This window comes from Physeter macrocephalus, chromosome 6 (genome assembly GCF_002837175.3).
Source record: "Physeter macrocephalus isolate SW-GA chromosome 6, ASM283717v5, whole genome shotgun sequence".
Taxonomy (NCBI): domain Eukaryota; kingdom Metazoa; phylum Chordata; class Mammalia; order Artiodactyla; family Physeteridae; genus Physeter; species Physeter macrocephalus.
The window spans coordinates 92,914,220-92,941,606 of NC_041219.1; the positions used below are offsets into that span (position 1 = coordinate 92,914,220).

Below are 27,387 nucleotides of genomic sequence, written 5' to 3' on the forward strand. Positions count from 1 at the left end.
GTCTGATACCTGTCATCACACACGCATTCGACTTTCAGGGTCCGTGTCCCAAAATGATGGTCACCAATCACATGGTCCCAGAGCATCCGACCATGCCACCGTTTCCTCGACAAGTTCCCTCTTGAACTAACTGCTTTGAAAATTCTAATGTAATGAATTACAGTTCATTGGCACAAGGGAACAGAAAATGTCAGAGACGATATCAATGTCAGAGGAAAAAACCAGCATGGCGCTGTACACCTTAAACTTACACTGTGCTACATGTCAATTATACCTCAATAAAACTGGGGAAAAAAACGGCATGGGAAAATATTCAGAGTAAAACATTAAGTTAACAAAGCAGGTTATAAAACAGATTTTCATTGTGCTTAAACAAAAAACTGAACCACGACAGAGATGGTTTCCCACCATAGTGAGATAATCAAGGGACTCTCTGTAAGGTCAGCCCTTAGCCAGGTCCCTTTCACCTTGACCCTCACCCACACATGCACCTCACCTCGGAGTGGGTCTATGTCTAGTTTCAACATGTTGCCAGCTCCTCATCAGCTTTGGGGTGGCAACAACACATGCACCTAGGTTCACGTCTTCATTCACCTTTTAACATGTCAGCATGGTTTGGCTAAACTCACCCACTTCAGCCCACAGAGTGGAGCAGACAGTGGTGGGGGGGGCAACATGTGATCACGGGACAAACTCTGCCCTGCAAGGTGGCCGCTGTCTGCAGGCACATGAGGGATTCACAACAGCATTTCTTTACCTGTGATTTATGTAGACTACATGGCAATACTTTGTCTGACTAGTCACACTACACACCTGAACTGGGAAGGAAACCTTTAATGTACTTATCATGCCATAACGAGCACTGCTCTCAGGCCTTGTTTCAAACGAAAGAAAAACAAATTCTGAAGGAAACAAACTAATAATGATAAGGATTTTGTCCTCCCTCTTGGCCAAACCATATAAATACATTCTGTTGTACAAAAACACTGGGCTCTTCATCCTTCTAAAATCTGAACTATTTGAGGATAAGGCCTGAGTAAACATGGTCTATGCCTTGCTTTATTTCAGTTCAACTCAGCAAACTGCGGCTGGACCTTCTGAAATGCCACCCGGAGAAGAACAGAAGACTGATTATCCAGTTCCTTTTATTCTTCTCTCTCTTTTCTGTTTCCAATTTTGCTTTGCCTTTGGGCTCTTTTTTTTTTTTTTTTTTTTTTTGGTCATATACATACTTAATTTATTTTTTATTTTTAGGGGCTCTTTTTGCTCCCAGTTTTGTACTGTTGCCCCTGTTTCTAATTTAAGATTTTGGTTTGGATCAACTTAGCTGACTTTGTCCTGGCATGTGCCCAATCCGCCTCCTCCCCAACTGCAGCCACCCATTCTGACCGATGCTGTAACTTTCTGCCTACAAAAGAGGTTTCCCTTAAATATCAGGCCTGAGTCCCCTGAGTACCCTATTCTCAAGGCGGCTTCTATACCTCCTGTTTGTTTGCCATGGAGACAGTTCGGGAAATACATGTTTACTATGGAACTGTGAGTACATGGGCTACAGTGATGCTGACGAGAAAACACAAGCAGCTATGTATGTGCTACACAAAAATGTGGCAGGCAATGATCATCAGATGTGTGAAAATTTATAAAGCACAAGAAAATCACAGATTCCTCCCTGAATATGATATGAACACACAATTAGAGAAAGATAATAGCCAGGATATAGAGATCTGATATCAACCACACAAATAAGGAAACTGTGATTAACAATTTCAGCATCGGGGCTTCCCTGGTGGCGCAGTGGTTAAGAATCCACCTGCGAGTGCAGGGGACACGGGTTTGAGCCCTGATCCGGGAAGATCCCACATGCCGCGGAGCAACTAAGCCCACGCACCACAACTACTGAGCCTGCGCTCTAGGGCCCGCGTGCCACAACTACTGAGCCCGTGTGCCACAACTACTGAAGCCCATGCAGCTAGAGGCCCTGCTCCACAACAAGAGAAGCCATCACAGTGAGAAGCCCACGCACCACAACAAAGAGCAGCCCCCGCACAGCAACAAAGACCCAATGCAGCCAAAATTAAAAAAAAAATAAAGCTATTTAAAAAAAAAAAAAGCAGTTAGAAAATAACAAAACAGAAAAAGGTCAGCTCCATGAGTCTGTACCAATATCATACTCAAACGTGAAATATCTGTGTCAATTCTACTCTGGGGCTGTAAGGGCAGAAGTCGAAAAAAACACAAAACTGCTGTTACTTTAAGATGCAGGAATATTGGTGAGCATTCACAACTTTGCTTCGCTGAAAATCTCATTGAATGTAATAGGGAAGTCATTGAATACTATGTCTTTCCATTATATCCAAGTGATTTTCACAGTAGGCAATCTGCTAGTACACCACAGGAGTCCCACACTTTGAAACAAAATGGCATTGTGGATACAGTCTCATGTGCGATCCCTTTTCAGTCCAGAGACCTGCCTAGTTTCCTTACTCTTGGCTGAATTGAGGGGACAATCCATAAAGAGTGTGTGAGAAGAGGGAAAGCACATAATGAGGTGGTTTTTTTTTTTTTTTTTGCCACTATCAATAATATAATTGTGCTCTGCCGATTACTGGAGTGGCGACTATACATCACACTTTGAAAATAAAAAAAAAGATTTTTCCATTGCTAAGTTGGTAGACAAGCCATTTGCAGCAGGGGGCAAAAATCAGTAAATCTAGGTGGATCCTGGCATGCTTTCCTTACACATCTGGTGCAATAATATGGTATAGGAATTAGAGACACACTTCGTCCCATCACCCTCTTCAAATAAGCCTAATATAAAATCTATTTAGTAAGGACTTTCTCCACCAGGCATCCTATGTGCTTAATTTTCTTTAAATAAGGCATTAATAAAATCACAGTAGCATCTAATAAGATTTTTAATTCCTTGAGGGTAGGAACCATGGCTAATCTTTAATGAGTCTAATTTAGTGAGAGCACTTAGTTCCCTTCTTAGCAGAAACAACCAATAGCGTATTCCTAGCCCTACAAGACGTATCCATATAGGTTGTGTTACTGAGGCTCCACAATGAAACAGGAATTGGACTGGTCAGTGTACCTGGATGTGCTCAGTAAAGACTGGTTTCCAGAGTTATTGACAGCAGAAACTGGTAGCAAGGGTATCAATGAATAAAGGGGGAGTTTCAGACACACAGTGCTATCTTACTGCAGAACAAGTTCCCATTTGCTATTACAAGCAGCGTGAAGAGCGAGCTTACAGTGCATGATGCCAAGACGCTGTAGTTCAGGAACCTGCTCCCCAGAGGACAAGAGCTTTGCACACAGAGTCCTAACAGCGAGGCCTGTGCCAGATCTAGAGCCACTGAAGGCAAGAACTCATTTAAAAACAAAACAAAACAAAAAACCCTTCTTCTCCACTTTGTGAGAAATCTCTAACTGATACAAATTTAAGACAGAGTGGTAGTACTCACAAACTCCGGGGTTCGGAAATCCTGCTGACTTTCCAGTGATCCAAAACCGGAGACGATTGTCTGTTCAAGGTTTTCCAAGACTTGAAAAGAAACAAAAAAACGAATAAATAAATGAGCATGAACTTTCGCTGGCTCACATACTTTTTTTTTGCTTTTAAGTCACCAGCATCGGCTTAACTATTTTTAGCGTCTGTGGCACACTTACAGGTTGACATTATTTAAAGCTTTCGGCTATCAGGACACTCAAAATCTTCAGCAGCTATTTCATCTACTGGACAATGCCACACTTCTAGGATATTAGGTCCTAAAATGCTCTAAGGTTAGATCTACCATGGAAAATCACTTAGCTTCTACATGGAAGGACATGGCAACTAAATGTTATAAAATTCCAGCTCAGGAACACTTTAGTCTATTGATGTTCTTTTTTCTTCCACGTGTCAGGGAACTGATGTGGAGTCATTTTAGGGTAGTAATTTTCTGTTTTAAAATCTGTTGACTAGCACTAACAGAAATATACTGGGAGCCAAACAAAATATTCTAGTAGCTACATTAAGAAAGCAAAATAGGTAAAATTATTTTTAGTAGTAAGATTTATTTAACCTGATATACCCAGATTATCATTTCAACATATGCGTATTCAATATAAAAAATTATTAGTGAACTGTTTTACATTCGGGGGGTATTAATTCTTATACTCACAACACATCTCAACTTGGACTAGCCACATTTCAAAAGCTCAATAACATCATGGGACTAGTGGTTACTACACTGGACAGCACAGTGTTAGAGGGATAAAGGAGCCAAATCCAGAAGGTGGCTTGTTCTGTAAGACACTAGTCTCCTCTTGTAAACACATTGCTGATGTGAATAAAAGGGACTGTTCCAGATTAAAAGACACTAAGAGAACAAAACAAACATTTGCAGTGTGTGGTTTTGGGCTGGATCCTGGTTTAAACAATCCAGATATAAAAAGACTTAAAAACAAATTGCAAAAATTTGAATACTGATTAAGTGTTGGGTTATATTAATATCGATAAGTATAACCATATAATTTTGGCCACGTAGAAAAATGTTCTTAGTTAAATAAACTTACATAAATAGTCAAATATTATTAAGCATTTAAATAAATTTAAATAAATATTCTCATTTATCAACAGGTCCAGCCTCTTCAACAAATCAATGACATGAAAAACGTAGACTATTAGAGATTTAAAGAGCCCTACAGAACAGAACTCCAATGTGTGTTTTTTCCCACACCACTGAACAATTAATTCAATTCTGACACGATCTACCTGAAGGTAGCATCAGATTCCACAGTTTATGGGCTCAAGACTGCCCCCATTTCAGATGCCAATCGGAAGTCTATGTTGTCACCTGTGCTTCTGGCTAACTGCCTATAAATCGGAGGATCCCGACCACCCTCTCCTCAGGCTCAATTAACTTGTTAGAGTGGCTCACAGAACTCAGAAACATTTATTACATTTATCAGTTTAGTATAAAGGATGTTATAAAGCAGAGGTCCCCAAGCCCCGGACCACGGACTGGTACCGGTGCCTGGCCCGTTAGGAACCGGGCTGCACAGCAGGAGGTGAGTGGCGGGCAGGTGAGCGAGCCAAGCTTCACCTGTATTTACAGCCACTACCCATCGCTCACATTACCACCTGAGCTCCGCCTCCTGTCAGATCAGCGGCGGCATTAGATTCTCATAGGAGCGTGAACCCTACCGTGAACTGCGCATGCGAGGCATCTAGGTTGCACGCTCCTTATGAGAATCTAATGCCTGATGATCTGAGGTGGAGCTGAGGCAGTTATGCTAGCACCGGGGAGCAGCTGCAAAAACAGATTATCTTTAGCAGAGAGGTCTGACTGCACAGACACCATAATAAATCAACTGCTTGCAGACTCATATCAAAACCCTATCAGTGAGTGGCAAGTGACGATTAAGCTGCATCTTACGGAGTAGACTGTATATAAGCAACACATTTTGGGTGTCACTGTCTCCCATCACTCCCAGGTGGGACCATCTAGTTGCAGGAAAATAAACTCAGGGCTCTCCCACTGATTCTGCATTATGGCGAGTTGTATAATTATTTCATTATACATTACAATGTAATAATAATAGAAATAAAGCGCACAATAAATGTAATGCCCTTGAATCATCCCCCGCCCCTCCCCCATCTGTGGAAAAACTGTCTTCCACGAAACCGGTCCCCGGTGCCAAAAAGGTTGGGGTCCTCTGTTATAAAGGATACAGATGCACAGCCAGATGAGGAGGTACAGAGGCAAGGTGTGTGGGGAGAGGTGCAGAGCTTCCATGCCCTCTCCAGGCGCCCTGCTCTCCCCACAACTCCACGTGTTCACCAACCTGAAGCTCTCCAAACCGTGTCCTTCTGGGTTTTTATGGAGGCTTCATTACAGAGGCATGACTGATTGATGATCAGTGGCCATTGGTAATTGATTCAATTTGCCCCTCTCCCCTACCCCGGGGGTCAGGGGGGTGGGACTGCAAATTTCTACCCTCTAATCACTTGCTGGGTCCCCTGGGCAGCCAGCCCCCCTCCTTTGGTTACCTAGGGGCTGTCCAAGCACCTCATTAACATAACAAAGGGCATCTTTATCCCTCTCATCACTTTGGAAATCCCAAGAGTTTTAAAAAAGGAGCTCTGTGGGAATTCCCTGGCGGTCCAGTGGTTAAGGCTCCACACTCTCACTGCTCCAATCCCTGTTTGGAGAACTAAAACCCCACAAGCTGCGAGGTACGGCCAAAAAATAATAATAATTTTTTAAATAAATAAATAAATAAATAAGGAGCTCTGTGACATGAACCAAGGAAGAACAAATATATATTTCTTATTACAAATCACAATATCACAACAACCATTAGCTATATGTGGTACCCAGCTGGATCCTAACTTGAACAAACCAGCCATAAAGGTTTGCTTTTATCAAAACTAGGGAGAGAAGGTTTGTTTGTATTTATCAAAACTAGGTAGACTGAGTATAGAATAAGCATTAAGTTATGGTAAATTACTTTTAATTTTGTGAAGTGTGATGTTAGCTTTGTAGTGACTTTTTAATTGCATATTAATTTTTTTTTAATCCATTCGAGGCTTTCGTGAAAGAAGAGACTGGGTTCCTATCAATCCAGAAAAATTCCCTTCAGTGGCCCAAAAGAAGGCTGGGTATGTACAGGTGAGAGTTATGAGATCTCTAAGTGATTGTTTAACAAAACCAAACTATCAGCCAACGACTCAGCTATTTAGGTTTGGCACATCACTAAGAAACACCCCAAAATCTGGACTAGACTTTAGGTTCACTCAGAATCTTGCCCACTAAACTCATATCACTGTTAAGCCTATGAACTGCAAGAAAGTGCCAGTAGAAAAGAACACAGACAAGTGATTCTAATGCTTCTGAAAAACTAAGTTCATCACAGGACCCCTAAATGTGAACCAAAGCAGAAACAGGAAAGAGAAGAGGTGAGCCATGGCTTTCAGAGCTGTGACCAGAGCCGAAATTAAGGTGCTTGCCCCTGAGAACTCCAGGGGCCAGGGGGCAACAGCAAGTACTACACAGTCTGTTACATTCAGCAAGTACTGCATAGTCTCTTACACTCAGGGAATTATAATAAACTGGTTATTCCAACATCAGAACAAGTTGTCCAAGATAATTACATTCTTGCAGGCCACCTTTAAAACTTGCTAAAATGTGTTTATACTAGTGGCTGTGAGGGTGGGTTTTCAATTGGTGTTTTGCAGCTTGGTTTACAAGTAAGAAGAAAAGACCTTTTATAGCAGTAAGACAGATATTGAAGAAATTGTATCTGTGGTACTTATGATTCACTTTTTTTTCCTGGCAGAACTAGCAAGTCAGTGAAACATAATACTGCAGGTATTTTTTTAAACAAGTACTGTAAATCTGATGGAGTGACTTGACTTTTGCATCTTATCCGGATTCCTTTATAAAGAGATGCCCAATTTACCTATTATGTATCTGGGGGTCAACAGATGGGACAGAGCTGCTGTTGTTGATTTTTTTTTTTTTTAATGAAAGGATAAGCTTAAGAAAGTACAAATTTTGCCTAAACACAGAGGAGAAAGAAGATGTATTGCCCAGATGTTCTATCAAATTAAAGGCATCTATGTAGCGTGACAGGATTTGTGAGAGAAAATAGAACTATTTATAATTTTAGTTATTCTGTTGGTAATGGAAACTAATAGATTCACTGGTTAATGTCAACACAAAGTAGAAACTAAATTTGAGTGAATAAAACAGAAATGGCTTAATTGAAACATCATCCAGGTAGAACAAAGCTGCAGCTGTTGCTCTCATTACCTAATACAGTACTGAGAAGCAAATGATTTATGATGCTAATATGATAATTATACTTCCCTACTGAGGGGCTCCAATTACTGTTTGATATTTTCATTTCTGGTAATCTAACACAATTGAAAAAGTTCATTTCTCAGCAAAAATAAAATAGTCAAAATCTAGGTGACACTTTGAGGGCTTTTTATTAAAATAGCTGCAGAATCAGGAGAAAGATTCTAAAAAGGCAAAAATGTTCATTTAATTTTCTTCTTTATATAAGTCATTTAAAAATGTAATATTTTGAAATGCATTTTTAGTATTGCCATAATACCTCACTTTATACTACAGAAGTACCACCTTGAATGACACCATGATTAGCTCATTTAATTTTGGCACTTGGAATATAAAAAGCATGTGGGTACCTCTATGTTATCTGTTCATCACAAAGCAGCTGAGAGAACTGAAAACTGTTTATTCAATGAAAAATCTTTGGTCCTGACATGTTGATATAATTTTGTATGGATGCAAATGTGAAAGTTCAATTGGAAGTCAGTTTCAACAAACATTCATTGCCTAGTTTATACATATTTTGCACAGTCATTGTGTTCTTAGGCCCTGGGAATACCAAGAAGAACTAGACAAAGTTCCCTCTTCTTGAGGAAAGGAATTTGAGACAAGATAAATCCTATTTTGAGGATAATTAGTAAGTGCTAGGCTAGACAGACTAATGGAGTATTGTAGGAATACCAAAGAAAACACTGTATACACATATATCAACTGGTTTACTATAGGCAAAACTCAAATAACTGAGGGTTTGGTCAAAAGAAACTCACTATTTACTTTTCCTAAATTTAATAGTAATTAATCACATAACAATTAGTTTAAAATGAAAGAAATAGAAAAAATATTTTTTAAACTTTATCAATGCAGTTACTATAGTAAGATTAAAGGAGTAAAGTCATTGGTGGTACTAGTTCTGACATACATGAAGGCCCCAATAGAAATGTCTAGAAGTCCAGTCACATTAATGGGTTAATAAGAGAACAGTAGAAACCTCACCAGAAAGTTGAAGTTCACGATTACTTGTCTATCAATTAGAAATGGAAATCATCCCAACTGCAAAATGGAGAGATAACTTCTACAGCAAAGATGATTGAGATTTACTTAAAATGGGCAATAAAAAGAGCCATTATCTACATTTTATAACTTAGATAATCTATTATCCAACAGAAAACACAAAATAACCTCTCGGGAACGTCATGGGTAAGGCCCAAAGACTGCCTGATAAGCAGTGCCCAGCAATAAAAGTAATCAGAATTAGGCATCCACACTATATCTAACTTACAGCGTCAGTATGGCAGGTCATTGGGTCCAAATAACATCTTCTTTATAGTGACTGGTTGTGAATGAAATGGTCAGAGGCATAGCAAGTATATGGGAGACAGCAGGTAAAAACAGACCATGGCCTGGTACAAAGGGCACTGTGCATGGATTAAGGGGATTGATTGGGTTGATCTACAACTTAGTTGCATGATCCTGAGCAATGACCTATTCTCAGTTTATCTGAAACTAGTTATAAAATTACTTTCCCTGGTTATCTTACAGGTTGTGCAAAGAATACAAATGACAATTCAAAATCATGTTGAAAAAAAATAAAACACTCTCTAAATATAAATTAAGTTCATGTACATAGAACATAATCATATCATATCGTGACATGAAGAAATGTAAACAGAAATTTCCTGAGGGTGTTATAACATGCCTGGCACTTCTAAAGTTCTGATCTTACTTAATCTTTGTATCCTCGTTTTCACAGATGATGAAAAATTGGATATCATTAGTTGCCTGAAGTCAACCACTAGAAGTGATACAATGGCAATCTGAATCTATCTGACTCCAAAACTGGACATCTTTTTGAATTCACTAATGTCTCCTAAGCTGCTCTAAATAACTCCAAGGGGTCCCCTGATGCTAAATATAACTTGGTAAGGAATTAAAATAGCACTGTAAGTCAGCAAAGTATTAATAGACTAACACATCTTGAAAAACAAATAATGAAAAAAAATGGAGTGAAATTTATTGGTATAGTACTCACAATTAGAAGAATTAATGGAAAAGCTCCACAAAATAAACAAACAAATACAATATTCTGACAGGTGGCTAAAGATATTCACATGCCAAGGATGGAGCTAGGTGATATGAGTACAAATACCAAGATGAAGAGGGTATAGAAACTGTCCTCAGGAATCCCATGATCTAGTGAATGTACTATTAAAGAAGTGTTAAAAGAATGGCCCATATTGCCTTAGGAATGAAGATATGTTCACATATCCAGACTGGGCAGGATGTCTAGTGATCTGCCAAGCATCCTACACCTATACCTATACCTCTCTTCTCCCACTGGACTAGAAGTCTCTGAAAACTGGATCTCAGCATATATCTAATGTTTAACCTGAATATCAGCACTCACCAGCCACTATTTTTAAAGCAACCACACACTTGGACCACCATCTCCTGTCACTCCGCAATTTCCAGATATCATGTGGGCCTGCCCAGTCTCACTCCCCACACCACCTAAGGCTAAGCCTATACCCCACATGTCGCATCATCCTATGATATCATATTTGGTCTCCAGGTTCCAGTGTCTCTTTCTCTGGCTTCAGTTTTACAGGATCCACTGTAGTTTGGTGATGGGAAGGGAAAAATCGATTTTCCCTATTATCCAAAGGCTGTAAACTTAAAGATTATAGGCCCTGTAATATTAAATGCGATTCTAAAATGGGTCCAAAGAGTCATTATTAATGAAAATAAAGTTAATTATGAAATATAAAACACAAAGACAGGAGAGTTCCTTTCAAGGTTAAGACGGCTGTGTTTTACTACCCAGGGCAGTGGACTTGATTCATAAGACCTCTATGCAGTATAACCCTGTGGCTTCAGGCACATCACTCAACCTTAAGCCTCAGTTTCCTCATCATTAAAATGTGGATTATAATACCTACATCAGAAAGTGGAGAATAAATTAACTGACACATACATAAAAGTGACTCGAAGACTGTTAAGTACTGTATAACTACTGGGTACTTTTTTAAAAAACTTCATTCTTTAATAAATTTTGGCATCCTTTACCTTGTTAGGCACCCATTTTTCCCTCTGACTTTTTACCTTGACTATCCCTACCATTCATTCCTTTTATAAGAAAATGAATTTAAACGTAGAAAAAGATAACATTAATTCAGCAAATATTTTTGAATGACCTCAGTGGCCTAAGCACTGCTGGCTACTACTTTCAATGAAAAGAAATGTGAATCAGGAAATGTTTCTTCACTTTTCTGAATCTGGATGGATCAGTCTCTTACCACAGCTTGCTACTGACATATAAACTAAACTGTGGCATTCTCTAATCATTCCGGAAATGCAAATTCCAAATTGAATTTGATGGTTTCTTTTAGACGTCTTTTTCCCATCTTCAGAAATACAAAAGTGTGCTCTCTCTCTCATATTTCTGGAAGTGAAAAAAATAGCTAAAGTGGGAAGAAGGAGAAAAGCACTCATGAATATGTCAAATCTCTTAGGGTAAGAACATTTTCTTTCTTTCTTTCTTTCTTTTTTTTTTTTTTGGACTCATGACTAGGACCCAGTAGGACCCTTCAAGTAATTTAGAATATAAATATTTTCCCTACATTATGGTAAAAACTGCCTTGTTTCAAAGGTGCCCCCTGTTGTATCTGCCTTCTTGATTAATGTATTAGCATTGATTCAACCACCTAAACTACAGCTGGGGCCATTTTTGACTTTTCTCCTTCCCCCACTCTTGATATTTGGTCAGTCACCAAGTTTTATCCTTTGTATATTCAATCTTATCCTTAGTACATTCTATCTGGAATGCACCTCCCCTCACCACCATTTTACCCTTTCTTTAAATTTTTTTTTCAATGTCACCATTTACGTACCAGGTTAAGTTAGTTGCCTCAACTTCACATTCTTATAGCACTTTGCAGGTCTAGTAAAACCTGTCATATCACTATGAAAGGTGTCCAAATACTGAACTGTTGCATTATTAGTTATTAAAATATAGCATTTTCAGTTGGTCTTCTGGTTAGAGTGTGGAAAAGAGAGAAATAAAAATTAGTGATTATTATAAATAAATTTGCAGCTTATATTGAACAGAGTCCCAAATAATCACATAGTAGTTACTCTCTCACAAACTGGTCACCTCCAAGAAGATAAAATCTGGAAAAAACATACATGCCCATCCCCTTTATCACACTGTATGGTCATGACTTGCTTTTCTTCTCCACTTGGTCCCGGAGCTCCTAGAGGGCAAGTCACTGTCTTAATCTATTCTGTTTCCTCAGAACCTGGAGTAATACCTAGCATATTATGGATGCTCCATACGTGAGTGAATAAATGATGGAATGAATTATAAATGCTTTGTCACTCTAGAAAAGTTACTAGTGCTCAATTCCTCAAAATGAAGTTAATTACCTATGTAATAATGAGAGTTTTTATATTTCCAGAAATATATTGCATTGGGCCACACTGGGATATATCCACACACAAAACAGGCCAATAGTAGAGTGTCCCTTCAAGATCATAGTCTTCAAATGTTTGGACAATATTTACAAAAAGGAGAGGCTCTGCTTCCCCTCCACCCTGCCCACTGCTCCAGCAACGCATCAGGCAGGAACATTTCCTACCTGCAGCACCGAAGACTTCACAGCAGAAGGAAAGGCGGACAGTTTGGTGAGTCCCTTGGGCATCTCACCCTCCCAGCCCTACCCCAAGTGGCAACTCTAAGGATTTCTACCATGCACAAATAACAATACTAGCCCGGAGAAGAGCTTCAGTAAACACAATTTTCTCCATCTTGTTACATTCCCAGTGACGTTTAGTGCTGTTTTCCTCTTATTAGCCTTTCCCTATTCCCACAAACTTCCCTCAATAATTCAGCTCCAAAAATATCCCTGGAAGTTAAACATGTCTCTTTCTGAACTCACATTATTCACTCTCATATACCAACCACATTAGCTAATACTTTTATAGAAAAGCACAACATATATCACAAACCTACCAGATTCTAACTGAATTCATTAGTTTCTTTTCATCTAAAAAAGTTTTTATTATAGTAACATATATAAATCATAAAAGTTGCCATTTAAATCATTCTTAAGTGTACAATTTGGTGGCATTAATTCTGTTCACAATGTTGTACAACCATAACCACCGTTTCCAAATTTTTTTTTTTTTAAATCACCCCAGAGACTCTGTAACCATTAAGCAATAACTCCTCATTGGTTCCTCCTGCTAGTTCATAGTAACCTCTAATCTACTTTCGGTCTCTATGAATTTGCCTATTCTAGATATTTCACATAAATGGAGTCACATACTACTTGTCCTTTTGCTTCACTTGGCATAATGATGTCAAGGTTCATCCATGTTGTACTGTGTATCAGAACTTCATTCCTTTTTCTGGCTGAATAACACTCCACTGTATGGATACACCACATTTGTTTATCCATTCCTCTATTGATGAACACTTGGATTGTTTCTACCTTTCGGCTATTGTGAATAATACTGCAGTGAACAATGGTGTATACTAACTGTTTTAGAGTCTCTGTTTTCAATGCTTCTGTGTATATACCTAGTAGTGGAATTGCTGAGTCATGCAGGAATTTGACGTTTAGCCTTTTGAGGAACCACCAAATTGTTTTCCGCAGTGGCTGCACCATTTTACACTCCCATCGGCAATGTATGAGTGTGTCAATTTCTCCATATCTTTGCCAGTGCTTGTAATTTTCTGTTTTTAAAAAATTCTAGCCATCCTAGTAGGTGTGAAATGATGTTGTGGTCTTGATTTGCATCTCCCTAATGACAAATGATGTTGAGCATGTGCTACTGACCATTTGCAGATCTTCTTTGGAGAAAGGTCTACTCAAGTCCTTTGCTCATTTTTTACCTGGATCGTTTGTCTTTTTGTTGAGTTGTAGGAGTTCTTTATAATTCTGGATATTAAAGCCTTATCAGACATATTATTTCCTAATGTTTCTCCCACTGTTATTCTTTTCACTTTCTTGATAATATCCTTTGTTGCACTAAAGTTTTTAGTTTGATAAAGTCCAATTTATCTATTTTGTTTTTCTTGTCCATACTTTTGGTATTATATCTAAGAATCCACTGCCAAATCCAAGGTCATAAAGGTTTACCTCTATGCTCTCCTAACGGTTTTATGGTTTTGGCTCTCATATGTAGGTTTTTGACCCATTTTGAGTTAACTTTTATATGTGATGTGAGGCTGGGGTCCAACTGCATTCTTTGGCATATGGAAATCCAGCCGTCAAAACAACATTTGTTAAAAAGCCTCTTCTTTCCACATTGAGTGTACTTGGCACCTTTTTCAAAAATCAATTGGCCATTTCTGGCCAGTTTCTGAACTCTCAGTTCTATTCTGTTGGTCTATATGTTTATCCATGTGCTAGTATCAAACACTTTTGATTACTGTATTAGCTCTCTGGTAAGTTTTGAAATCAGTAAATGTAAATCCTCCAATTTTGTTCTTTTTCAAAATTGTTTTAGCTATTCGGGGCCCCCTGCAATTCCACATGAATTTGAGTCAGCTTTTTCAATTTCAACCTTTACCATTTTAACAAACATATTTTTAAAATTTTAGATTTAATAACATGAACAATAATCAATCTTAAAACTGAAGACTAATTTTTATTTAATTTTACCAATTTGGTATTGTTTTTTAAAAACTTGGCTAAGAGAGTTGATGTTCTATAAAGGACAAATGGTATTAATTATAGAAGTATGCTCCAACAACATCTTGCAATGCTATCACTATCACTCAGCAGTCCAATTGGTTCAAGTCTCTTAAGACCCCCAGAGTTCCCAGTGGAACACCACCCTGAGTTTGAAGTTGGCTATGGCTCAGCTGAAATTTGGTCCTAGTCACTGATCTGTCAGTTTCCAGATTATAGTGATTATACATGTCCTGGGGATGAAAGAAGACACCACACTTAAATTTCTATTGTCTTTAAACTCAAGGCCAGAGTAGGCCTGATTTCACAATCAGTTTTTAAAGCCTAGGAGGGATGGGAACATAGAACAAGGAAAAAAACACTATAGGTCCACATTCCCTTATCCAAAACCTTTGATGCCAAAATGTTTGTGTTTTAGAATTCAGAAATTTTCAGGATTCAAAAAGAAAATAATTATTATCTGTATATATTGTATATTACTATGCACCCTCAGTGGGGTCTGGGACGGTACCTCTTATGCAACCATGGTCATGTTTTGCAGCCAAAAATGTGAACACTCTAAGTGGGATGAATAAAAAATATAAGTTGTCTCATGTTGGTTGAGGTCATGTTTTTGTCATCAGATCTGTCCCATTTTGTAACATGAATTACCAAAAAAATTTTTTTCTAGCACTTTTTGGATTTTTGAGTTGTGAGTAAGGATTTGTGAAAGTTTAACTACTAAGAATGTATTTAGCACACAATAACAGGAAAACTCTATTACAGCAGCTTGTCATATATACACAGAGCAAAAAGCCTGAGATTGCCTTAGAATGCAAGACTAAGAAGGAGGGACCCCTAGACTTCTATCTCTTCTCAACATCTCACAAGCTGAGTGTTTAGCAAACCAGTAATCAACTACAAATAAACTCTAACCTAGAAAGTGAACCCTAAATTTGCATAAAAGGAAAACCAGAATTGATATATCATTTTTAATTACCAAATTGACAGAAAATAGTTATTAAATACCTAATATTAGCAAAGATGCAGGGAACACGTACAGATATTGCCAGTGTCAGGTTGTGTAAATTTCTGGGTAGCAATTTGACAAACATGGCAAAAGTTTTAATATTAGTCATACCCTTTGAATTTATAATTCTATTTCTAGGAAAAAATACTTGCTTTCTTAAATCAACTAGGATACAGTTATATGATAGTACATAATGCAATTATTTAAATTAATTTTATAGGGAATATTCATGACGAGGAAAATTTTAACAATGTGTTTTAATCTGAAAAAGTAGATTATAAAACTAGATTATAGTATATACCCAAAATAATTAAAAACAGGAACTCAAATATTTGTCCACCTATGTTCATAGCAGCATTATTCACAATAGCCAAGAGGTAGGAGCCATACAAGTGTTCCATCTACGGATGAATGGATAAACAAAACATACAATGGAATACTATTTAGCCTTAGAAAGCAAATTCTGACACCTGACAACATGGGTGAATCCCAAGGACATTAGGCTAAGTGAAATCAGCCAGTCATAAAAGGCCAAATACTATATGAGTCCACTTACATGAGGTCCCTGCATAGTCAAATTCGGAGAGACAGAAAGTAGAATGGTGGCTGCTGGAGGCTGGGGGAGGGAGGAATGGGGAGTCATTGTTTAATGGGTGCAGAGTTTCAGTTTTGCAAGATGAACAAGTTCTGGAGATGGATGGGGATGATGGTTGCACAACAATGTGAGTGTATTTTATGCCACTGAACCATACACTTAAAAATGGTTACAAAATGGTAAGCTTTAAGTTATGTGTCTTTTACCGCAATGAGAAAAAAAAGGGTAGTTTAAAAAAGTCTGCTAACAATTGTGGATAAGGCAGTACCAGGCAGCAGGGGCTGGGGGTTCTTAGATGAGCAGAAACAAGGTCTGTGTCATGCTCTACCCTCCTTAGTAGAAACCTCTCTAAAGTCCATAACCCCCGTCGGTGCTGGTGAGTGTGGAGAGCTCTTGTGGTGCTCGGGCTTTTATCACCTTGCCTGTATTTTAACTCTCCCCTTTGCCATGAGCCATTTTCCAATAAACTGAAGAGGATATAAAACAAACCAAAAAACCCTATATATACTGCATGATTTAAAATTTGTGTGGAGGTGAAAAATAAACTTAAGCAAAAGATAATGGGTGGCAGAATATCAAGTGTTTTTATTTTAATGCTTGTCTATGTTTTTCAAATTTTCTACAGTGAACACATACAAAACATGAACATGTCAAGAAACATCTCAGCCTTAACATGCTCAAACCAAAGTTCTTGACTTCTCCCCTGCACTCTGCCTTCTCCCCCTCCAAAAAGACTTGCTATGCCCCAGGTCTTTCTTCCCCATCTGGGTAAGTGGCCCCCAAACCCACCAAATCAATCAGACCAAAATTGTTGGGATTGTCCCTGACCCCTTTCCCTCATATCTCCATATTCAGTTCCTCAATAAATCCCATCAGTTGAATTTTCAAAATCTACCCAGAAACCAGCTACTTCTCACCATTCCCATAGGGCCTAGATAATAACAGATAATACTTAGAGTGCTTAATGGGCTCCAGTGCCTGTTTCATAGCTCAATTCTTTTTATATATGAACCCATCTCATCCTCACAACTGCCCTATAAGGTAAAGATAAGTATTGTGGTTTCCTTTATATCACTGATGAAGAGGCATAGAGAAGCCAAGTATTTTGCCCAAGATCACACAGCTCATGAGCAGGAGAATCCTAATTTGAACCCAGGAGCCCATAGGCTATGCTTGTACCTACTATATTACACTGGCCTTGGGTAGCTTGCTCTCCTGCAATATTCAAGTCTCTGTTCAATATCCCAGCCTCGGAGATGCTTCCCCTCAAATCCTAACTTACACAGTCCCAGAGCAGAGCCCCTGTTCTCTGTCACCTTGCCCTGCTGTACTTTCCTTTAGCATTTAACTAATAATTACTTACTCATATATTATGTGAGTTCTATGTGGGAAGAGATTTTGCCTTGTTTGTAGCTGAATCCCAAACACCTAGGATAGTTCCTGGGCTAAGGCAGGCACTCTGCAATTCTCTGCTGAATGGCCAAATGGATGCCTGACTTCTCGAAGCCTGGCTGCTGGAGTCAGACAGACCTGAATTCAGACCCCAGACCCATCACTTCCTAACTGCCACCCTAGGCAGCTTATTCAACTTTTCTCTGCCTCAGAGTCTACACTGAAAAATGGGGCTGACCGTACTTCCTCTCAGGGCTGTTTGCAAGAAGAGATGGTCTGTGGCACATAAAGTGTTCAGCATGGTACCTGAACACAGTAAACACAAGATAAGTATTAGCCATAAGCATTACAGAGTGAGAGGGAAAAAAATGTTATTTTTGAACCTTTCTGAAGCTCCTTTCAATTTCTAAAAAGGAGTATAGCCTTTGGAGTATGTCAAGAAATAAAAATGCTGACGGCAGTCTAATAAATGTTCTGTTGTATCAAAAATTAGGAAAGTGTATGTAAATTCAGTCTAATACTAAAAATGAAGAAAACTCAAGAAATGTAAATCCCATTTTTATGCATCCTCTACTGTATTAATATTTAGACATTTCTAACTCGTGCCCATTACTTAAATTTTGAATGCGTGGATACATTTTTCAAGCCATCAGTTAAATAACAGACTGAGACTACAAAAATTCCTTCCAAATGAATCAGTTTTAAATGGTTCAGGATATTATCTTAGGCTACATAGAACTGAATGCCTACACTGTGAAAGTGATTTAAATTCCCATTCGAACAGCCCACGGTGCTGCCACTGTGGGATGAGAAAACAGGAAAACGGGATGAGAAAATAAAGGGCAATCCCAGCAACACAAGCCTTATCCTCCTCCTCCTTCACCTTTCAATAGCCCAGGAGCCTCAGGGGACTGCTCAGAAGTGGGGCACCCAGCCCATGTCCCCAGTCCCAGTCATTCCCTTCTGCTAAAAGAGTGGCAAGGGTCATGTGCTATTAATAGGTGGCTGTTTGAGGGAAGCTCAGATTTTGGATGTGAAGAGGGGAATCACAGCATGAAGCATCTGGCCCTGTGCCCCAGGGTGTTGATCTCTTTCTACAGGACTGCAGCCCTCGTGACAAGTGTCCCTCTAAGATGGTCCCAGGGATGTGGATAACTCCAAACCATTATTCTTAGTCTTCTGAGCACAGAGTTTCTTAGCTGTAAATATAATGCTTTAGAAGGTGTGAACCCATGCTATTCGCTCCACAGAAAAATAACCATCTCTGCATGTCTCATCTTTCATTATGCTCTGATTGTGTAACTTGAAATACTAGTTCAGTTGCCAGCTAGTAAGGACCTCCTACTACTCTCCCCAGCAGATGAGGGGGGTACGGTGACAGAGGAGGCAGGCAGATCCAAACAGGAACATCCCATCCCAATTTGGGAGCTCTTTCAATGGGTGAGAAAGCCATTTCTTTTGGAATTCCATCAGGGACTTCAGTCATGTGATTATCCTCCAGCTGGCCAGAGGCAGTTAAGGCAGTTCAGGCATTTCTACTCTAGAAAATACCACAAAGTAGTTCTTAAATTGAGATTTCCAACATAAACAGATCATCTGAACCTAGCGAAATCACGTTAGAGATGCAAAATATTTAAATTTTCTCAAAATATTAAAAAAATTTAACGTGCTAATTGCAGAAATCATAGGACAAATGACTGCCTCTCCCTAAGCAGTGAATAATAATCCTGAGACTTGTTCCAGGATCAGATGTCTTAAGTTACTGGTCCTTCGTGAGTTTATCTCATGCCTGCTTTTGTCCTGGTCCTTCCTGTCCTTGTACCAAGTTTATGTAAATATAAGTTTATATAAGTTTATTATTTCACACAAAATAACACCTATCATTGGGACTTCCCTGGTGGCGCAGTGGTTAAGAATCCTCCTGCCAATGCAGGGGACACAGGGTCGAGCCCTGGTCCGGGAAGATCCCACATGCCGTGGAGCAACTAAGCACTTGCGCCACAACTAATAAGCCCGTGCTCTAGAGCCCGCGAGCCACAACTACTGAGTCCGTGTGCACAGCTACTGAAGCCCGCAGGCCTAGAGCCCGTGCTCCGCAACAAAAGAAACCACCACAATAAGAAGCCCGCGCACCGCAACGAAAAGGAGCCCCCGCTCGCCACAACTAGAGAAAGCCTGCGTGCAGCAACGAAGACCCAGTGCAGCCAAAAACAAATAAATAAATAAATTTAATTTAAAAAATAATAATACCTATCATTTATTTAGCATGCAACGTGAGCTAAGCACTACAGCTGGTCTTGGAGATGTAAAAATAGCCATGAAGGGCTTCCCTGGTGGCGCAGCGGTTGAGAGTCCGCCTGCCGATGCAGGGGACACGGGTTCGTGCCCCGGTCCGGGAAGATCCGCAACTAAGCACTTGCGCCACAACTAATAAGCCCGTGCTCTAGAGCCCGCGAGCCACAACTACTGAGTCCGTGTGCACAGCTACTGAAGCCCGCAGGCCTAGAGCCCGTGCTCCGCAACAAAAGAAACCACCACAATAAGAAGCCCGCGCACCGCAACGAAAAGGAGCCCCCGCTCGCCACAACTAGAGAAAGCCTGCGTGCAGCAACGAAGACCCAGTGCAGCCAAAAACAAATAAATAAATAAATTTAATTTAAAAAATAATAATACCTATCATTTATTTAGCATGCAACGTGAGCTAAGCACTACAGCTGGTCTTGGAGATGTAAAAATAGCCATGAAGGGCTTCCCTGGTGGCGCAGCGGTTGAGAGTCCGCCTGCCGATGCAGGGGACACGGGTTCGTGCCCCGGTCCGGGAAGATCCCACATGCCGCGGAGCAGCTGGGCCCGTGAGCCATGGCCGCTGAGCCTGTGCGTCCGGAGCCTGTGCTCCGCAATGGGAGAGGCCACAACAGTGAGAGGCCCGCGTACGGCAAAAAAAAAAAAAAAAAAAAATAGCCATGAAGACATTGGTATGTAAAGGCTTTAGGTAAATAAACATACACATGACGTCCAGTGAAAACAGATGCCTGCACAGTGCTGGGGAGCAGAAAAAGAGACTCCCGAGCCAGCCTGGCTGGGTTTGGAGGAGGCTGCCTCTAATACGAGCCCTGAAGAAACAGGAGACCATCTAAGAGGCGGCTCTGACAGTAAAATCCAGACTGGAACTAACATAATGATGGTAGTAGTGGGAAAGAACAGAATTAGATGAAGTCCAGTGATTTTAAGGCCTTAGACTCAACAGGCTGATTGGAGAGGAAGGTAAGAGATGCCTAGACCAGGAGTCCTGTCTGACCCGGGCATCTGGGTCACTAAGCTAGAAGGGGCTTTCAAATCTCCAACTCCTCCTTCACCAATTTCAGTAGGAAATCTTAACCCTCTATTGTGTAGAGAAAGTGGAAAACTAGATGCTTTCAGATGGAAAATCACTAAGTGCCATTGCCAAATCAACCAAACTACATTCATTTATTCATTCAACCAACAAGTATTTTTGAGTACCTGCCACGTGCCGGCACAGGGCAAGGCTCTGGGGATGCAGAGTAGCTGAAGACCTTGCCCTTCCCCGACCCCTGCACCCTGTCCACCCTGCTCAGACTAGAGCCCCCTCCCATGCCTTGGTTTCCATTCCCAGTGGCCTTCTCATGATTGAACATTCAGCATTTTTCCCCACAACTTCAATCGACTCTTTATTTGCCCCTTATTGACATTTTTCATGCTCAAAATTCTTCCATCTTAAAAAAAAAAAAAGCCCCTCTCCTTGGGCAATGTAAGCGGGATCAAAATGTCAAATGTGCACACCCTTTGTCCCCACAATTCCACTTGAGGAACTTATTCCACAGAAATTCCTGTACACATATGAAAGAAATATGCAAGTAATATGCACAAGTATGTTCAGAGTAGCATTATGGGAGAGCGCAAAAATGTCTAAATAAAACTCAAATATCCAGAGAATACTGCAGCATAACAGAATACTGGACATCTGCTGTATATAGCCAGATGTCTAAAATATACAGATAAGAATACAAGCTTTAGCAGACTATATAGCAATAAGCCCAGTTTTTTAAAAGTAAATGCGTAAAAGTGTGTGTATGTGGTAGCACATGCACAGAAAAATCTTGAAGGATGTGCCTCAACTTATTAACAGTGGTGATAAATGAGGGAATGTGATTATGGAGTTTATTCTCAGTCATATTTTTTAATGTTTAGAATTTTTATAGTGAGTACATACTGCTTTGGTAATCAGAATAAAACAATAAAGATAAGAAGCTTTCATAAAAGGAAACACAACAAGTTTACCAGACTTTTCCACTGCATCTATTGCATTATAGCAGAGTCCAAAATCCTTGCTACTACTCCCAGGGCTCTAGGTGAGCTGGCACCCCTACGACAGGGATTCAGCCTCTATTACCCAGCACCCAGCTCCAGCTAAGGTCATGCATGAGTTGCACACAGATAAATCTAATGTCTGGTGTGTTTTTTTGCCTTATTTGACATCTCAACAATTATAGACACATGTGACCATGACTTCTCGTGAAGACCCTCTTCCCTTGCTTTCCTTTCTTGGAGGTTCTTCCATCTTGCTGGTCTCCTCTGTTGGCACCTCCTTCCTAACTGAACCTTTACTTCTAAAAATATTCAGGGCTCTACCCGAGGCCCACCCCTCTGTAATCTACCCCATGGCATCTGTTAACACCTTTAGGCTAAAGCTTCCAAGTGCATCGTTCTATTTCAGATGTCTTTTTTGAACACCAGATTTATACATCCAACTGCCTATGTGACACTTCCACTTGGAAACCTCCCAGGCATCTCAAATGCAGTGTTCCATAAAGGACTTATGTTTACACATGCACACGCACACACGTACACACACACACACACACACACACTTCTATTCTTTCTCCATTATTTCCTATTTCAGTAAATGGCACCACCGTCTATTCAGCTCATCAAGCCAGAAACCTGGGTGTTCTCCTAGACTCCCATCTCCCTCTCATCCCCACAGCCAACATTCACCATCCTACAGTGCTCTGTATTTCTTGATTCTGTCCTCCTCTCTCACCTTACACTGCCAAGCCCCCAGCAGCCCTTATCTGGACCATAGCACTAATCTCCTGACCTGCCAGCAACTTTCACCCATCCCCCCCAATCCTTTCTCCCTTCAGCAGCCAAAGTGACCTCTGAAAATGCAATTCTGACCCAGTACTTTTCTGATTTAAACCCTTTAGTGGCTTTCTATTAAGAATCAACTTTCAAATTTATGACAGCAAGCATGTGTTGTTTCTGTAGTGGGGCAAAATAAGAACAATAATTTTTAAAGAAGTCCAGTTAAAAAGAGACTGAAGCATGATGAGAGCAGGGGTTATGTCTATTTAGTCTGATGTAGACCCTCAGTGCCCAGCCAAGGTCTCTGCACACAGTTGACCCTAATAAATATTGACTGACTGAATAATGAATGAATGAATTAGATACAGCAGAACCTAGGACGGCCATGGAGTTGAGGAAGGTATATTTTTGTTTGTTGTGCTTTGTTTTGTAAGATTAAATATGTATTCACATGATGTATATTACATATTCATACACACATGTCACATATTGATGGACAAGGGTGAAAGAAAAATACATAGGAGGGATCACTGATGGAGAGAGGCATAGGCAGAGGGGTTAACCTCAATCAGAAAAGCAAAGATGAGTGTAAACAAAAATTTACATGTGTATTACACACACACACACATATATGTGTCTATATATAAACACACACACACATATATATATATATTTTTTTTTTTAGAGAAGGAGAGAAAAGAAGTTGAGGCAGTATCCCCTGAAGGTTTCCATTTCCTCTCTGGTTTAAGAAGATGACCTACTAAGAATGAGGGAAAAGGCTGTGAAATAAGAACATGAGGAAAGCAGTGAGAGTTGGAAATCATTTCTGTGATTGATAAGAGCTGGCTAGCTGTGTGGGGTTCAGTTTCTGTTCTGATGATTTTTTCCTGAGCTCTGCAAATGCTCAAGACTCTGCTTTTCTTTTTGGCCTCCTGCTCCTGAGACGATAGTTCCCCAGAGTCAGTAGCAGAATCAAGTGTTTCACAATAACCTAGAGAACTTTGACAAAATGACTCCTACGCCCCACCCCACGGACATTCTGTCCTAGTAAATGGGGGAGGGGTGGCTCTCATTGCTCTAAGAAACCTCCCCTTTGTCTCTGAGCCACAAGTCACTGGCCTCACAGATCACATTTTCTCCTTAGTCACTGTACTGACCAGTGCTGAGCACACTGGGTAGTGATCACACTCGCCAGTCAAAACCACAGTGGCATGCAACGTCCACTCCGTCTATCCATCTAACTGAGGAACAGCAACATGGAGGAGAGAGGAAACATAGATGGGCTATTATCTACTCACACATGGCTTGGATGGGAAGGACACATTTCCCGGTGGGGTACAACCTAGATAGCCATCCCTACCAGAGGGTAGAAGGGAAAAAATAGACCTATCTTCCTGTCTTTCTGGATCAAAATGAACACTTTGTGTAGTTATGAGAACATGAATCCAAGCAGGCTTTGGAGCTGAACTGCTAACAGCTGAAAATAGCCCAGAGGGGGGGGGAAAAATCAGAATTTTTAACCGTTTAACAGTTTCTTGTTCATGGAATATGGGCTGCAATTTTACTTGAGACTTTAAAGGTGTCAGTTACAGAGACTGACTGACAAATACAAGAAGATGCTTACATTTTGCATTTCTTCAGGTGGCTGCTGCAATTTTGTTTCCAAATTTGGTGTTCAGTTACACATGATTATTTATTTAGAAATAAAACCAACCTATGGATACAAAGAGACCTTAAAATTATCTATTTCACTTCCCTGGCCCTCTAGATGAGGAAATCATGACGAGAATGCTCGGGATTAAGTGGTTTGCAGCAAATATGGGAATAGACCCCAAGTCTCCTAACTCCCGGTCCAGAGAACTTTCTACCACACTCCACCCCACCCTGACTGTAGATAAGGAAAGAATTGAATTTGGTGAAAATGGAGATTCAGAGCTTATGTAGAAATCTGTTTCACAAGTGTAATCAAATGCATCATAAACAGCAATTATTTAAAGGAGTACTAAACACATGCATTTAATTCTGCTCCCTCCTCAAATCCAAGAACATAAAGAGATAAAGACAAAGAGAAGAGAATTAGAGATAGTAACACAATTTTGGAAGATGGAGAGCAAATAGACCAATGGCAAATGGCTGAACAGACTGGAGAAAGCTCAATCCCAAACTAGGACCACCTAGAAGCAACTCCATTTAAATTATAAACCCCCAAGAGGCTGAGGGTGGTGGCAACAGGTTCCTCTGGAAATGGTGGGGAAGGTGGGGCGGAGAAATGGCTCAAAGTCTGTTTAAGAAGTTTAAGACCCACCATGGGACTTCCCTGGCAGTCCAGTGGTTAAGACTTCGCCTTCCAATGCAAGGGGTGCACGTTGGATCCCTGGTCAGGGAGCTAAGATGCCACATGCCTCACTGCCAAAAAACCAAAACAGAAAACAGAAGCAATATTGTAACAAATTCCATAAAGACTTTAAAAATGGTCCACATTAAAAAAAAAAAAACCTTAAAAAAAAAAAAAAGAAGTTTAAGACCCCCAATACTCTCCCTCACTCCTTGAAGGCAAGTGATTGCCTCCCAAACCCCCAGGCCCCACCTAGGAGAAGACTGGAAATGTATTCCCTGAAAAGAGCCAATAAAGGATCTTTGCACTGAAGGAGTCTAGGCATAGTTGGGGAAGGGGATTCCATACTGAAGAGATTACACAAAAAATTACTGCTGAATGGAGAAGCCCCCAGTCTTCTACTTAGCTTTCTGACTAGTCGTATTTTCTCTGGGGAATCAGAAAAAAAAAAAAAAAAAAAAAAAAAAAAGGACCTAAAGGTACTAACAACAGGATTTCCTAAACAAAACAATAACAGCCCAGCCAGGTCCCCCTACAGTGAAGCCCAGAATTGCCAAACCCCATCCACTATCAAAGCTAATCTAAAACAGGAGGGAACAGCAAGACTTTCCAGATATTAAGGTAAGAACCTACCAGAGAAACGGCAAAGCAACTTAGAGAAGAGAAAAATATCACAGGAAGAAATTTAAAAAAACAAAAATAAAAATTCTAGTACCTTCAGAGATCTGAGAAAAGCACATCCATGAAATAAGGACAAGATGTTATTAAAGAGAGAGAGAGAAATACAGAATAAAAGAGCTCATAGAAATTAAAATGAAGGCAGATTAAAAATTCAATAGGTGGCTTGAAAGATACAATTCAGGAATGTCCAAGAAAGTTGAATAGAATGACAGAGATGGAAAACAGGAAAGGCGGAGAGATTGAGGGCCAATTCAGGACAGCAAATATCAAATAACAGAGTGTTCATGGTCAAAGAAAATGGAGGGGAAGACACTGCAATTTCTAGAATCAAAGGACATTCTTTACACCAGAACTAAAGGACATTGTTTTCCCTTTAAAGAAAGGACAGGAGTGCGGATGTGGGAGAATGGGGTTTCCATAGTAAAAAGGCCAACTGAGTTTCCAGCATATAAAATGCAGATAGACCTACACAAAGGTACATCAATATGGAACTTCCAGAGAAAGATTTCTCACATGAAGGATCTTAAGTCAGAATGACAGGAACTTCTCAAGAGCAACTATGGATGGCAGAAGCTTCAAAATTCTGAGAACAGGTGATTTCTACCTTAGAATTATAAACTTAGTTAAGCCATCAATTAAAAGCCAGTGGAGAACAAAGGCAATGTCAGACCTGCAAGTCTCAAAAAATTACCCCTCACACCCATTTTTCATAAGAAACCGGAGAATGTGCTCCACCAAAATGAGGAAGTAAACCAACAAAGAATAAGTCATAGTTCCAGAGACTGATGGCTCTAAAACAGGGTAAGCAAAAGGAGACCTCAGAAGGGCAGCAAAGGGGAAGCCCTAGCTGTTTTGGGGCTGAGAAAGCAACCGAGACAGAGAGATCAGAAGGCTCTGGAGGAATTTCCCCCAAAATATGAATCTGGTAGATTCTCTATGTGGTTGAGTAATTTAGAGAGAAGATTTACAGCTGGGGTAGAGTCTGAGGTTGACTATTCATAAGTACATCAAAAATTAAGAGATTAAAAAAAAATCAATGCTGGGTAGTCTTGAGAGGAAAAGCAATCAAATGATATTACAGGGGTCTTCTGTAGATAGTATTACACAGTTATAATACAGTAAACACTGCATATTGATCTCACCAAAATTACAATACAATTACAGTTGAGAGCGGAGGGGGTGGAAGAGTTTGTATGAGGAGGGGAGAGGGGCAGGGGTAGATGAAAGGGAGCTAAATACTCACTTTTTCAGCAACAGATAACTCCTCAAACTAAAAAAAAAAAAATAGATAAGTAACAACACAGTATCTTAATTAAAGATATAGAAGTAATTACTAAAATAATCAGCTAAAGTTGAAAACACATGCCTCTGGAGAACAGAACATGAAAGGGGAGATGCTGCTGTTTTTCATAACAAATCTCGAAGTAATAATTTTCTAATTAGATAAAATGCTATAATTATACACAACTTTGACAAAAATAAAAGCTTAATTTTTTCCCTTTTTGAAAAAAATGGGGGCGGGAACTCATGTGAAACATCTCGTGATATGACATGACACGTATCAACATTAAGAATCCCTGTTCCACACTCCATGACATAAATCACAGCAAGATCCTTTTTGACCCAACTCCTAGAGAAATGGAAATAAAAACAAAAATAAACAAATGGGACCTAATGAAACTTAAAAGCTTTTGCACAGCAAAGGAAACCATAAACAAGACGAAAAGACA

General features: G+C 39.8%; 1 protein-coding gene across 11 annotated transcripts in view; it reads right to left on the bottom strand.

Moving 5' to 3' along the window:
* The window catches only part of ANO6 (anoctamin 6), a 223,688-nt gene that overhangs the window by 127,074 nt on the left and 69,227 nt on the right, over nt 1-27,387 (bottom strand). For 8 of the 11 annotated variants that reach the window (XM_024122806.3, XM_024122807.3, XM_028491403.2 and 5 more), the window contains one exon: nt 3,468-3,547. In XM_024122806.3, the coding sequence (XP_023978574.1) occupies nt 3,468-3,547 (80 nt within the window). Of the gene's footprint in view, nt 1-3,467; nt 3,548-3,672; nt 3,698-4,166; nt 4,189-24,946; nt 24,965-27,387 lie in introns of those variants that run through there. The other 3 variants (XM_055085662.1, XM_028491401.1, XM_028491402.1) reach the window with 3 other exon arrangements.